The following is a 12,500-nucleotide window of genomic DNA, read 5'->3' as shown; positions in this document are numbered from 1 at the left end:
AAACGCAAGTAAAGTTGGAAAACTTCAGTTAATCATCTGAAACATGAAATGCAGAATAATTATTATATAAATGCAGAGGTTGCACATATGTGATCCATGACAGAGGGAGTGTTGCAGGGAGGAGGGCGGGGCCAGGTCGAGCCGCATCACGGCTCAGACCCGCCCTCCTCCCTGGCACACTCCCGGGTTGCGGCACCAGTGTGACGAGGTACATGGGAAAGGCGGCGGCGAGAACCGGCTTGACAATATAAATAATAATTTAATAACTTGATTAGCCTGATTAGGGGCTGGGTGTGCAGCATCACGACCGGCCCCGCCCCCCTCCCAGCACACGCCCCCAATCAAAATCAATGTCACCACGGAGACTCACAGCATGTGGAGGCTCATGCTACTCTCCACACGCCCCATTGAGAGAGAACCACTAATCACCACCACGAGGGAGTTACCCCATGTGACTCTACCCTCCCTAGCAACCAGGCCAATTTGGTTGCTAAGGAGACCTGACTGGAGTCACTCAGCACGCCCTGGATTCAAACTAGCGACTCCAGGTGTGCTAGTCAGCGTCAATACTCACCAAGTTACCCAGACCCCCATTTTGTATTTATTTTTCAGTTCCAACATAGTTTCATAATTTCTTCCCTAACACACTTTGTTAAATGTTTTGCTTGAAAATACTTATTTTTAAGTGTGACTGTAGACCTAAAAAAGTCATTTTAATAAAATCGGTCTGCTTTTCCTCCACCCGTTTGCTCTGCCCTCCACGTAAACACCCATAAATAAATCATTGTCAGTAGTCGACTTAGTCATAGTGTGAAATGAGCTGCTCGCAGGCCAGAGGTGGGAGAGAATGGATTGGGAAGGAGGGGGAGCAGAAGAAAAGAAAAGGGATGGAGAGACTTTCGAAGGAGTAAGAAAAGATTCCGATGGGTCTCTCTCTCCATGCACGGGCCTCATTAGCATTTAGTACACTTGCAGTTGCCAATCATTGCACGAAAGCCTCGTTCCCGTTCACCCTTTCACAGGGGTAAACCTAAAGCCCTTTGGGAATGACATGTTAAAGGACTTGTTAAAGGAATGCTTCAGGTTCAATACTCAATCGGCAGCCATTGTTGCATAATGTTGATTACCACAATAAATAATTTCGATAAAAATAAAAACCAAAAATTGCAGTTACAGTAAGGCTTTTACAATGGCAGTGAATGGGGCCCACTTCGTCAGCATACAAGTTTGGAAGAATCATCGTGCAGTTCTTGTCCATACAAATGGCACTTCATAGTGACCACGACTATCACGCTCTGAAAAGGACCATAAAAGTGTCCATGCAACTCGAGTTCAATATTGCAATCGTTCTGAAGTTGTGTGAGGACAAGAGCCAAGTCGTTACGCACTGAAAAGCTGTCTTAAATCAAAACGTTTGCTCATGTTTGACATCAATGGCATCGAAACTGCCATTGAGGAAGATTATCAGCGAATAACAGCTTAAATTCAGGTCTGTTCCTCACACAGAGTTATCGTACGACTTCAGAAGACTCCGACTATAGCATATCATTCATATGGACTACGATTATGACACTTTCATGGTATTTGTTTACCCTTATTAAGGGCCATTTTACCCTTTACAAAGATGAACGGTTACTATACGGAAAAGATCAACATGAACATTCTACTTCGCCGCTACAAGCTACTCATAAAGTAAACGGCTAGCTACACTTTAAGCCGCTTACTAAAAGAAGCAATCTACACTGAAGCTATTTAAAGACTTTACACATAGTAAATTCAGGTGATATTTAATTCTGCAGTTAGTTATTTAATTAGGGTGACATTCCCTTATGAGTGTTACTATAGTAACCATAGTGTAACCATGGCATTTACCATAGTAACCACATCATTAACCATTGCTTACTACAGTCAGGGTTGATACAAAAGAAGGCAAAGTCCCTTTAAGGCTGAAGTGAATCAGTGAATCATTTATGTGAACAAGTTCGTTTAGATGAACCGATTCACTTAAATGATTCGGTTTTCCCAGCGCAATAAATGAGAGCATGATTAACCGGAGTGTTCTGGAAAAGCAAGTGAGGGACTGTCACACTGGTGAAACGTGTGGTTTAGTTAGTAGCATCGCTACTTTTAGCTAACTAATCCCAAACACTCCAGGAATGGAACGGCATGAGAGTGAGTAAATAATGACAGACCTTTCATTTTGGGTGAACTGTTCCTTTGACAAACATTTTCAGACAAGGGGTTTTGTCAAACGCTCCATTCCCATATCCAAAGTCCCGGGGCCACAGGGCACCCAAAAGAGCAGGGGCCGGCCCCGCTAACAAAGAGCCTGAGCCATTCAAATAGTTAATAATTAGATTAAAAGTTCAAATAAATTAAACACTGCGTGAACTGCACTGAGTCTCCCGGCCACTTCTCCGTCTCTCTCTCTCTCTCTCTCTCAGTGGATCCGGGTGGACGGCATTCACCGCGCTCTATTCGCTCCTCGCCTTAGAAAAGCAACAATAGCATAGAAGACACAGTTGTAGGAAAAATTAATGCTTTACATTTTTGCACTCTTTCCCCTTTTCTGCCCTGTTCCCTTTTGAGGGCGCAAGAGAAGACGTGGCAAAGAAACGGGGGGGTTAAAATGACAAAAGGAAAAAGGTTTCTTTTTTTATCAATGAGAGAGTGCTGAGAAAGTGAAATGAAGAAAAGACGGAAGAGAATAAAAAGATAAACCAGGTCTTTACAGGAGCGGGCCGACGGCAGGGGGGTTTCTATTGTGAGAATCAGTAAATCAGCTTTTCTCATGAACACTAAATGGACGTGCTCAAATAACTATGAATACTGATGGCCGATCAAACGGGATCATAGAGCACAATGACATCTCCGGAGTCCCACACACACACACAATATGGGAAAGATGTCTTGGGAATCTTTCAGTGACAGTGACGTATTGTTTACATGCTTAGAAAGCAACGGACATATTTGATATATGCATACTACATAACTTCATTGACTTTAGCAATGGTCAAGAACTAGACTGCCATAGTACTTACAGTATGGACAACTAGGGATGGGAGTCGTATGTTACACCGGTATCAGAACTAAAATGACAAACCGGACTGGAGGTATGGTATACACAAGTAGGGCACATGAGCAACAGGTGAAGACCGGACTAAAGAGATGAGGGTAATGAGAAGGCGGAGTCAGGGAAGCACATGGCAGACGGACACACAGCCATGTGCTCACCAGACGGACACGAGCGCACACGGTGATGAAGGACCGAACACGGCCGTGTGTCTGGAGTGTGCACGGCTGATAAACAATATAAGCGTAAAGTTATCACACGCTTCCAGCCCCGTTGACGGGTCCGCAGAGTTAAGAGTTTTAAACAAATGTAAAACACCAGTGTTATGTTAATTTAATGTTAGATCGTGGTTTATCTATCAGCTCTCAGCTTGAGATTTGAGCCTTTATTTCTTTAAGAAAGTAAATGGGACACCAATCTGAACCCTATTCCATGAAAATGCCAAATACAAAAATCACACACTCTCTCTCGCTCACACACTCTCACTTGCTCGCATGCGCACACACACTCTCACAATCTCGCTCGCTCACACTCGATTGCTCGTACACACACACACACACACACACACACACACACACACACACACACTCTCTCACTCACGCGTGCGCACACGCACGCACTCGCTCGCGCACGAACACACACGCTCTCGCTGTCACTCACACACACACACACACACACACACACACACACACACGCTGTCACACACACACACACACACACGCTCTCGCTGTCACACACACACACACACACACGCTGTCACACACACACACACACACACACGCTCTCACACTCGCTCGTACACGCACTCGTACACGCACACAAACACACACTCGCTCACTCGCTCGTACACACACACACACACACTCGCTCGTACACACACACACACACACACACACACACACACACACACACACACTCACTCGCTCACACACACACACACACACACACACACACGCTCATGCTGTCACACACACACACACGCTGTCACACACACACACACACACACACACGCTCATGCTGTCACACACACACACACGCTGTCACACACACACACACACGCGCTCATGCTGTCACACACACACACTCGCTCATGCTACACACACACACACACACACACTCGCTCGTACACACACTCGCTCACTTGCTCGTACACACACACACACACACACTCGCTCGTACACACACACACACACACACGCGCTCATGCTGTCACACACACACGCGCGCTCATGCTGTCACACACACGCGCGCGCTCATGCTGTCACACACACACGCGCGCTCATGCTGTCACACACACACGCGCGCTCATGCTGACACACACACGCGCGCTCATGCTGACACACAGGCTCACTCACTCACTCACTCACTCACTCACTCACTCACTCACTCACTCACTCACTCACTCACTCACTCACTCACTCACCTTTAATGAACTCAATCTCCAGCACGTCTGGTTCATTAGGTGAATCTTCAGGGTTCTTGGTCATCTGGTAAAGATCTGATGGCGCATGATTCTGAAAAACATCCAAAATAAAATCAAAGTTTCAATGTAAATGTAAATGTCATCACACAGCTCGATCCGCAGAAGACTTGATTTAACATTTGACACAAGGAAAGAGTAAAGATGGATTTGGTCTGTTGGATATTGCAATCGGACACACTTGACTGACTTTGGAAAGCTTCTGATCTGACAAATATAAACTGCCTTAATAAGAATCGGTTTCAAACCATGTGACCTTTTAACACACTGACCCGGCTCGCTAATATACACGAAGAGCAATCAAGAATTCATAATCACACGTGTTAAATGATAATACAACCCAGGATACATTAAACACAGATTCACTTGTTTGTGTCGAGCACAATGTATTTAGTGTTCTGAGAGCGTTACCACCGAATTAATACATCGAAATGTTTGCAGGACACTTTGGCTTACTCTTGTATTATAAACTATTTTGGAGCCGTCTTGGGTCGCCACTTGATGTCAAATCTGTGTGCTGGAGAGAAACCAGTTGAGAAGCACTAAGCTAAAGTGCTGTTGAATTGCCATATCTGATTAGATGTTGTGCATAAAGGCATGGAAATGGTTTTGACATTTTTTGCAGAAGAAAATACTAAAAAAACAAAAGGCTTGAAAATCCATCAAGTCTTCATGCCAGATATTTATGCGCTTCCACTGGGTGAAGACAGCAGTGATGTCCCGCCTGCCCGCCCACTGTGTGTGTGTGTCGGGGGACGTGTCCATCAGATGGCAGTACCCCTGCCAATTACCAGAGATTACAGCGAGATGACAGTCGATGTGTCCCAAGCTGAGGCAAATTGCAGGGGAACTATGCAAAATAACCACTGGGTGCATTTAAATGGAAACCTTTACCAGACAAACATCATCAAACGATAACTAATCTCTGCCGCCGTGAGTCTAAATGTGCGGCAGTCTTTATCGTCGCTTTAACTAAACAACTCTGACTGCGCTACACGGCTTTCTTTATTTTCTGCTTCAGTAGAATCTGTCCTGAGATAAAACTAGAAGAGTGGTGAAATGGCCTTAAAAGCCATTTGAGGAACGGTCTGGAAAGGTAAAATTAATGGTTGGAATTTTAACACACGAGACAGTGGGAGCATGATGACTAAGACACTGTTTGTTTGGGGAGTCTAAAGACACAAACACACACATGGGACGGACAGCTGGCCGTAAATGCTCGCTCTGTCGCACCACCGTCTGCAGTCGGCCTTTATCCCTCTCGGAGGCTTGATTAGCCTGATGAGGGGCCGGGTGTGTAGAATCACGACCCTTCCTCCCTCGTCTTTGGCCACTCCTCCACCCTCTAACGGACGTCAGCCGCGCCCCCCCCGGGTGGATCGGAGGCAGTCCTCCAGCCCCTAGCGGACAGAACGCCCGCCGCATTCTCGGGGAACAGAAGGGGTCTCTCCCGCCGCTGGCATCGGGTCTCCCGCTCCAGGCGGTCGGCAGTGACCTCCTCCCCGCTCGCGGTCGGCGGTCTCAGACCCGCTGCATTTCAGCGGCTTATAGGGGTCTCCTCCGCCCCTGGCAGCGGCCCCGACCACTCCAGATGGTCGGTTAGGAGCCCCTTCTCCCCATGACCGCTCCACTAGGGTGGATGGTAGTGGCGGGAGCTCCACTATGGCGTGGGAAACAGGGCCGATTGGTGGTCCAAAAGGCCCACAGGGGCGATTGGTGGTTCACAGGGCAACAGGGGCGATTGGACGTTCACAGGGCAACAGGGGCGATTGGACGTTCACAGGGCAACAGGGGCGATTGGTCGTTCACAGGGCAACAGGGGCGATTGGTGGTTCACAGGGCCGACTGGTGGTTCAAAAGGCAACGGGGCCGACTGGTGGTTCACAGGGCCGACTGGTGGTTCACGGGGCCGACTGGTGGTTCAAAAGGCAACGGGGCTGACTGGTGGTTCAAAAGGCAACGGGGCCGACTGGTGGTTCAAAAGGCAACGGGGCCGACTGGTCGTTCACAGGGCCGACTGGTGGTTCAAAAGGCAACGGGGCCGATTGGTCGTTCACAGGGCCGACTGGTGGTTCAAAAGGCAACGGGGCCGACTGGTTGTTCACGGGGCCGACTTGTGGTTCAAAAGGCAACGGGGCCGACTGGTTGTTCACAGGGCCGACTGGTGGTTCAAAAGGCAACGGGGCCGACTGGTGGTTCAAAAGGCAACGGGGCCGACTGGTCGTTCATGGGGCCGACTTGTGGTTCAAAAGGCAACAGGCCGACTGGTCGTTCACAGGCAACGGGGCCGACTGGTCGTTCACAGGCAACGGGCCGATTGGTCGTTCACAGGGCCGACTGGTCGTTCACAGGCAACGGGGCCGATTGGTGGTTCACAGGGCTGACTGGTCATTCACAGGCAACGGGGCCGCTTGGTTGAACAATGTCAGCTTGAATACATTTAAATGTGGGACTAAATATTACACTTTTGTTCATCAAAATAAAACATTTTGTTTGAGCATTTTTGCACAATTACAGGGTTGAATAGCTGATCTTATATCCGTCAAATTGCTGCATTTTAGTACAGTTAAATGTCGTTTAATGATTTGATTGTCTTAAAACAAGCAGAGTTTGAGGGTAAATTCCTGATTGATAAATTCCTCAATTAACAGCTTTTGTGCAAACTCACGAGTGTTAACGACGATGGCAAAAAAACTTCACTAAAGATGGAGAATCAGGTGCAGCACTTCAGTTCTCAGAGGCGCTACAGGAGGAACAGGGTTGATTTAATGTGATGGGATCAATGAATTTCAATTCTAACCCCCTGCTGGTGTATCTGGCCTTACCCTATCACCCCGAAAGACAGGCAAAGGTATAAGTAATCCACAGAGAGAGAGAGAGAGAGAGAGAGAGAGACAGTTTTGGTGGTAAATGGGCCGTGAACAGAACCATCATGTCGCCAGTCTGCGGCTCGCTATGCTGCTTTATTCACTTCTCTGTATATTGTTGTCGTGTGAGGCAGCTGAGCGCCCATCCTGAAAGACGGCCACCGCATGAACTTAGAGCAAGTAAATTTCTCTCTTTCCACGCGTTAGATGCCTCATTTGCTTTCAATCAAAGCTCAGAGTTGAAAGAGAAGGAGAGGGGGATGAGAGTGTCAGAGAGAGGGAAAGAATGACTGAGGGAAGAGATCGGACCACTGGATTGGAAGTGACGCTTAAATCACCGTGTCTCGGAACTGAAGTTGTTGGTAAATTGGAAAGAGAAAAGACAGAATGATTTGCATTTCAACTCAACAGGATTGAACGGTCTTAAGAATGTTGAGGTGCTTATATCAATTCAGCTACTAACTGATGAATAAAAACAGAATTGATGTAATATGTACACATTTACTATAACAGGTGAAGCAGATGCATAAGCACTCAACCCAAGTCATATAGGCATCAGTCCTTCCACCATATGCGATTACACACCGTATCTGTCTCAGCTGCTCATCAATAGTGAAATATCATTTTCTCTGAGTGACTTCAACCAGGTTGCCTAAGCAACCGAATTGTCCCGGTTGCTAGGGAGGGTAGAGTCACATGGGGTAACCTCCTCGATGGTCACTATAATGTGGTTCTCGCTCTCGGTGGGGCGTGTGGCGAGTTGGGCGTGGATGCCGCGGAGAATGGCGTGGGCCGCCACACACGCCAAGTCTCCGCGGTAACGCGCTCAACAAGCCACGTGATAAGATGCGCGGATTGACGGTCTCAGATGTGGAGGCAACTGAGATTCGTCCTCCGCCACCCGGATTGAGGCGAGTCACTACGCCACCATGAGGACTTGGAGCGCATTGGGAATTGGGCGTTCCAAATTGTGGAGAAAAAAAATAAAGACAAAAGATGAGACAACGGGAGAAAAGAAGCATAGAAGTGAGGAGAGACAAAATGAGGTGAGACGGGAAGAGAGGAGAGGTGAGACAAGACTAGATGAGTAAAGAAAAGATGATAAGAGACGAGACTATACAAAATAAGACGAGAAGAGAAAATACAGACCAGACGAGACATGAAGTGAACAGACAAGACAAGAGAAAAGACCAGACCAGACAAGATGAGATCAGAAGAGATAAGACGAGAAGAGAAAAGACCAGACCAGACCAGATGAGACCAGAAGAGACATGAAGTGAACAGACACGACGAGAAGAGAAAAGACCAGACCAGACTAGATGAGACCAGAAGAGACATGAAGTGAACAGACAAGAGAAAAGACCAGACAAGACTAGATGAGACAAGACCAGAAGTGAACAGACAAGAAGAGAAAAGACCAGACCAGACAAGACTAGATGAGACAAGACCAGAAGAGACATGAAGTGAACAGACAAGAAGAGAAAAGACCAGACCAGACCTAGACTAGATGAGATGAGACCAGACATGAAGTGAACAGACAAGACGAGAAAAGACCAGACCAGACAAGATGAGACCAGAAGAGACATGAAGTGAACAGACAAGACAAGAAGAGAAAAGACCAGACCAGACAAGACTAGATGAGACAAGACCAGAAGAGACATGACGTGAACAGACAAGAGAAAAGACCAGACAAGACTAGATGAGACAAGACCAGAAGTGAACAGACAAGAAGAGAAAAGACCAGACCAGACAAGACTAGATGAGACAAGACCAGAAGAGACATGAAGTGAACAGACAAGAAGAGAAAAGACCAGACCAGACCTAGACTAGATGAGACAAGACCAGAAGAGACATGAAGTGAACAGACAAGACGAGAAAAGACCAGACCAGACAAGATGAGACCAGAAGAGACATGAAGTGAACAGACAAGACAAGAAGAGAAAAGACCAGACCAGACAAGACTAGATGAGACGAGACCAGAAGTGAACAGACAAGAAGGGACAATCTCTCCGGAGCAACCTGGAGTTAAGTGTCTTACTCAAGGACACAATGGTGGTGGCTGTGGAGATCAAACCAGCAACCTTCTGATTACCAGTTATGCGCTTTATCCCACTACACCACCACCACTCCAAAAGTTTTGTACTTCAAATAAAACTAACAAAAGCAATCCAGTGAATTATATTTACCATAATAACATCATAAATAATAAGTAATGTAGCGGTGAAAAGCAACACTGTTGCATTATAACCATCATTTGAAACATATTGCTCTTGTATTCGTTTAGATGAACCCAATTCCTCTCCAGCGTGTGACACTTGTACCCGCTCCCATGAAATCAGCGATTAGCGCGGTGCACTCTGATGACAGGTCACTGTTTGTGCGTCCTCGGCGCTTCCCAGGACCACAACGGACCATGAAACCAGAGACACAATAAACAGAGAGCCCAAAAGAACACGATGTGTTTTAGGGGTCGAGGGTGGTGACCTGGGTCACAGAGGTCACCTGTACGACCCGTGCATTTCGTTAGTGTTAGTGGTGTATTAAGGAAAGGATCTCTTACCTTGGGATTCTCCAGAATTCCAGACTCATAGCTGTTTTAGAAAAGACACAGATGTGAAACATGATTTAAATGACAGCACATGTTTTATGTATTGCAATGTGACGGGCTTCACCTGATGTGCATGAGATTGGCATCCATACTCCACGGCGCTTTCGGAGTGACCGGAACAGGAATACCATGTTTCTAATGGGAGGAGCACAGTTTGGAAATGTGAGAACAATGACTATTATTTTCGTAACTCTCTCTCGTGTGCTTGATAATACCTCTGCGTACTCCATCAGGTCTTTTCTGCCACGGAAGCGGTTGTAAAATTCCGGAATCCTCCACGGAGCGATGATCTGATGATTTAATGGAGGTGGATTAGAATCTTATAGATAACTGATCGTCTCGGAGGATGTTAATCAATTAATTATGATCAGCATCTCACCTTCACTTGAGGGTAGAGCGCATAACACGTCAGCTCAAACCGAACTTGGTCATTGCCCTGATAACAACAAAATAAAAAAAACACATTTAAAATGTAGCAAAATAAAAATAAAAAAAAAAGTACTTTTCAATGTAGCAAAATAAAAATAAAAAAAAAAGTACTTTTCAATGTAGCGAAATAAAAATGTACTTTTCAATGTACCGAAATAAAAAAAAAAAAAGTACTTTTCAATGTAGCGAAATAAAAATGTACCGAAATAAAAAAATTGTTAAAAAAAAGTACTTTTCAAATGTAGCGAAATAAATAAAAATGTACTTTTCAATGTACCGAAATAAAAAAAAAATAAAAAAAATGTACTTTTCAAATGTAGCGAAATAAATAAAAATGTACTTTTCAAATGTAGCGAAATAAAAAAAAATGTATTTTTCAATGTAGCGAAATAAAAATGTACCGAAATAAAAAAATTGTTAAAAAAAAGTACTTTTCAAATGTAGCGAAATAAATAAAAATGTACTTTTCAAATGTAGCGAAATAAAAAAAAATGTATTTTTCAATGTAGCGAAATAAAAATGTACCGAAATAAAAAAATTGTTAAAAAAAAAGTACTTTTCAATGTACCGAAATAAAAAAAAATGTACTTTTCAAATGTACCGAAATAAATAAAAATGTACCGAAATAAAAAAAAAATGTACTTTTCAAATGTAGCGAAATAAAAAAAAAATAAAAAAAATGTACTTTTCAAATGTAGCGAAATAAAAAAAGATGTACTTTTCAAATGTAGCGAAATAAATAAAAATGTACTTTTCAAATGTAGCGAAATAAAAAAAAATGTACTTTTCAAATGTAGCGAAATAAAAAAAAATGTACTTTTCAAATGTAGCGAAATAAAAAAAAATGTATTTTTCAATGTAGCGAAATAAAAATGTACCGAAATAAAAAAATTGTTAAAAAAAAAAAAAAAAGTACTTTTCAATGTAGCGAAATAAAAAATACTTTAAAATGCTTGTCTTTCACTACAACGGCTTCATAATATAACAATTTATTTATCTGAAACAAACACTTTTAACTTGCATCTCTGTCACACTGACTTTACACATCAAAGTATCCTGACATTTATCAACCAATTATTGACCAAAAGAAAACCATCAGCACACAAGCAGAAAAACAGCGATATGAAACACAGTTCATTTAGAATTAATAACGTAATTAAACAATATGTGCTGTATAAAGTTTCATAATTTATTCTGTGTGTAATATAAATACACAAAACTAAAATAACTGAAATCTGAAAACAATGTAGAAATGCAAAAACAGACATAATAAATACAATTTTTCCCCACATCAGTCGTCATTTTTAAATTTTCAAAATTAAAAATATAATTCTAAAACAACAAAGTAGCTTTTGCACCTCTTTTTACATTTTTTTAAAGCATAATTCTTAAAATAGCATCAGTCTATAGTCATTTATTAAAATATTGGCCAAATATATTAATATCGGTGCTTCCCTTTCGTTTGATGCTACAGGCAAAAGATATTCCTAAATTAAATCTCACTAAAATCACCCAATTCTAAACTCAGACATTTGCCTCCCTCTAGTGGTGGGACACGTGATGTGCCAAATGGGTCATTGCAATAAATGAATGAGAAAACAGTGATGTACTATTTAGTCTATGGGGCATACGGTCTCATTTAGGGAATAATATAATGTTGCACCTTTCCCGTGGCCCCGTGTGAAACAAACTGAGCTCCTTCCCGTTGGGCGATCTGGACCTGCCGGCGGGCGATACACGGCCGGGCGATAGACGTGCCCAGCAGGTAACGGTCTTCATACATGGCATTCGCCTGCACTGACGGCCAGATGAACTCCTCCACAAATTCACAACGCAGGTCTTCAATAAACACCTGAACGCAAACATCGAAGGATCATCATGAGTGCATCATGAACACTAACATGAATTATAATGCTTTCATGCGTTTACTCTGTCCAGCTGTGAGAGAATAATTGGGCTTCTCGTTACCTTCTTTGCTCCAAGTTTCTCTGCTTTCTTCCGGGCAGCATCAAAGTCCTCGTCCTGTCCAATGTTTGCCTACAA

General features: G+C 43.9%; 1 protein-coding gene across 1 annotated transcript in view; it reads right to left on the bottom strand.

Annotated features, from left to right (window-relative positions):
• The window catches only part of LOC127642990 (argininosuccinate synthase-like), a 34,900-nt gene that overhangs the window by 16,898 nt on the left and 5,502 nt on the right, over window positions 1-12,500 (bottom strand). The window contains exons 3-9 of the mRNA XM_052125499.1: window positions 12,426-12,494; window positions 12,121-12,309; window positions 10,408-10,464; window positions 10,244-10,318; window positions 10,093-10,163; window positions 9,981-10,011; window positions 4,497-4,587 (exon numbers count right to left, since the gene is read on the bottom strand). Of these exons, the coding sequence (XP_051981459.1) occupies window positions 4,497-4,587; window positions 9,981-10,011; window positions 10,093-10,163; window positions 10,244-10,318; window positions 10,408-10,464; window positions 12,121-12,309; window positions 12,426-12,494 (583 nt within the window). The remainder of the gene's footprint in view (window positions 1-4,496; window positions 4,588-9,980; window positions 10,012-10,092; window positions 10,164-10,243; window positions 10,319-10,407; window positions 10,465-12,120; window positions 12,310-12,425; window positions 12,495-12,500) is intronic.

The sequence above is a fragment of the Xyrauchen texanus genome, chromosome 4 (genome assembly GCF_025860055.1).
Source record: "Xyrauchen texanus isolate HMW12.3.18 chromosome 4, RBS_HiC_50CHRs, whole genome shotgun sequence".
Taxonomy (NCBI): Eukaryota; Metazoa; Chordata; class Actinopteri; order Cypriniformes; family Catostomidae; genus Xyrauchen; species Xyrauchen texanus.
The sequence above is the reverse complement of the archived record's forward strand: the minus strand, read 5'-3'. Positions and strand labels throughout refer to the sequence as shown.